This window comes from Sinocyclocheilus rhinocerous, unplaced genomic scaffold, assembly GCF_001515625.1.
Source record: "Sinocyclocheilus rhinocerous isolate Xijiao unplaced genomic scaffold, SAMN03320098_v1.1 scaffold852, whole genome shotgun sequence".
In the NCBI taxonomy this organism is placed as follows: domain Eukaryota; kingdom Metazoa; phylum Chordata; class Actinopteri; order Cypriniformes; family Cyprinidae; genus Sinocyclocheilus; species Sinocyclocheilus rhinocerous.
Window position 1 is genome coordinate 38,655 of NW_015626422.1, and position 2,022 is coordinate 40,676.

General features: G+C 31.4%; 1 protein-coding gene across 1 annotated transcript in view; it reads right to left on the bottom strand.

The window, feature by feature from the left end:
- Nucleotides 1-2,022, bottom strand: part of dnajb12b (DnaJ heat shock protein family (Hsp40) member B12b) — a 12,273-nt gene that overhangs the window by 4,518 nt on the left and 5,733 nt on the right. The window contains exon 6 of the mRNA XM_016521262.1: nt 1,848-1,957. Coding sequence (XP_016376748.1) covers nt 1,848-1,957 — 110 coding nt within the window. The remainder of the gene's footprint in view (nt 1-1,847; nt 1,958-2,022) is intronic.

The window sequence follows — 2,022 nt, forward strand, 5'->3', positions numbered from 1 at the left end:
CTTCAGAAATCATTCTAATATGCTGATTTATTATCAGTGCTGGAAACTGTTGTGCTGCTTAATAATATTTTTTTTTGGAACCTTTGATACTTTTTTTCAGGATTCTTTGATGAATAAAAAGTTAAAAGGAAGAGCATTTATTTAAAATAGAAATCTTTTCTAACTATATACGCTACTGTTTAAAAGTTTGGGGTCAGTACATTTATTCTTTCTTTTTTTGAAAGAAATTAAAACATTTATTCAGCAAGGATGTGTTAAATTAAAGAAGTGATAGCAAAGATTTATATTGTTAGAAAATATTTACATTTTTAATAAATGTTGTACTTTTTATTAATCAAAGAATCCTGAAAAAAGTATCGCAGTTTTCAAAAAAATATGTGGCAGCACAACTGTTGATAATTCTAATAATAAAGCAGCATATTAGAATGATTTCTGAAGATCATGTGACACTTTATATTGGAGTAATGATGATGGAAATTCAGCGCTGCATCACAGAAATAAATTATATTTTAAAGGATATTAAAATAGAAACCATTATTTTATATTGTAATAACATTTTGCAAGATTACTGTTTTTTTCTGTATTTTTGATCAAATAAATGCAGCCTTGATGCACATAAAAAACATTACAAGTTTTACTGATCCCAAACTTTTGACCAGCAGTGTAATTTAAAATGTGGATTTTTTTATTCAAGTGTATTTAATTTTAAATTAAATTAAATTAATTTTTAAATTTAAAAAAACTATATTTTTGGATTCATTTTGGTCAAATAAATAAAATGTTGCATAACTGGTCCATAATCTTTCGCAGTCCTCACACACATCCAGCTGCTGATCAGGGTCCAGAACTCGACCTGTGACCCGACCGGTCCGAACCGGTTCATCACGGCGTATTGATCGGGCGGCTCACGGTGACCCGGCATGGACCAGCGATCAATACAGCAGATGCTTTCTCATTTTATGAATCTAATAATAATAATACGAATGTGCAAATATTGTGGCAGAGCACTTGCACTTGGCTATATATACATACATACAAGTATAACAAAACTTCTGACATTAAATGAAGCAGCATTGCAGATTTCTAGGTCACTCAGATGTAAGTACATGTACGTAAGTGACATTGATTATGTGACAAAAGGTCAGATTTCCTTCAAGCACAAGATGTTCTTTGGAACACATAAATCAAAATCAAGAGTCATGTGTTACTCACTTGTGGCCTACAATCAGTCCACAACCTGAACAATGTATAATTTTTATATATTTTTTTATGCTTTAACTTTTCAGTTAGACCCCACAGAATATACTCTGAACATATATACTTATTTACTTAATACATGTATAAATAAATCCATTTCTTCTTATAATTTTATTTATGAGGTTTTATCTCATAAATATATATATATATATATATATATATATTTATTTATTTATAAAAATATATATATTTGAGATATATAAATGCATTAGTTAGCAGAATGAAAGTGACTTGCGTTTTGATTTCATTTTTTAAAAATTTAATTCATCATTTATTAATCTTCTTTTAATAATTTTTATGTAAAGCACTTTGAATTACCATTGTGTTTAAAATGTGCTATATAAATAAAAGTATGCCTTGTTCCTGTGTAGATAATGAAGTTTAAATACTCCATGTATCTGCTGTAGAACTTTATGTAAGTCTATTGATTCTGATAACGTGAGCGTTTGTGTGCTTAAGATATCTGAAGGTGACTACTGGAAGAGCAACAGTGCTGTGATAAGTGTGAAAGCAGATAAAAAGAGAGTGACAGAGAGAGAGATACCGATAAAGAGAGAGAGAGAGAGAGAGAGAGAGAGAGAGAGACTCACGGTCTGAAGCTGAGGCTGTAGGGTGGGTTGGTCACCATCATCTGACTGAGCGCTGATACGATGACGAGGATGAGGATGGGCATCAACTGCATGAGAAGAGAGAGACCTCCCTAAACACACACACAGACACAGGCACAGACACACACACACACACACAAACACACACACACAGACA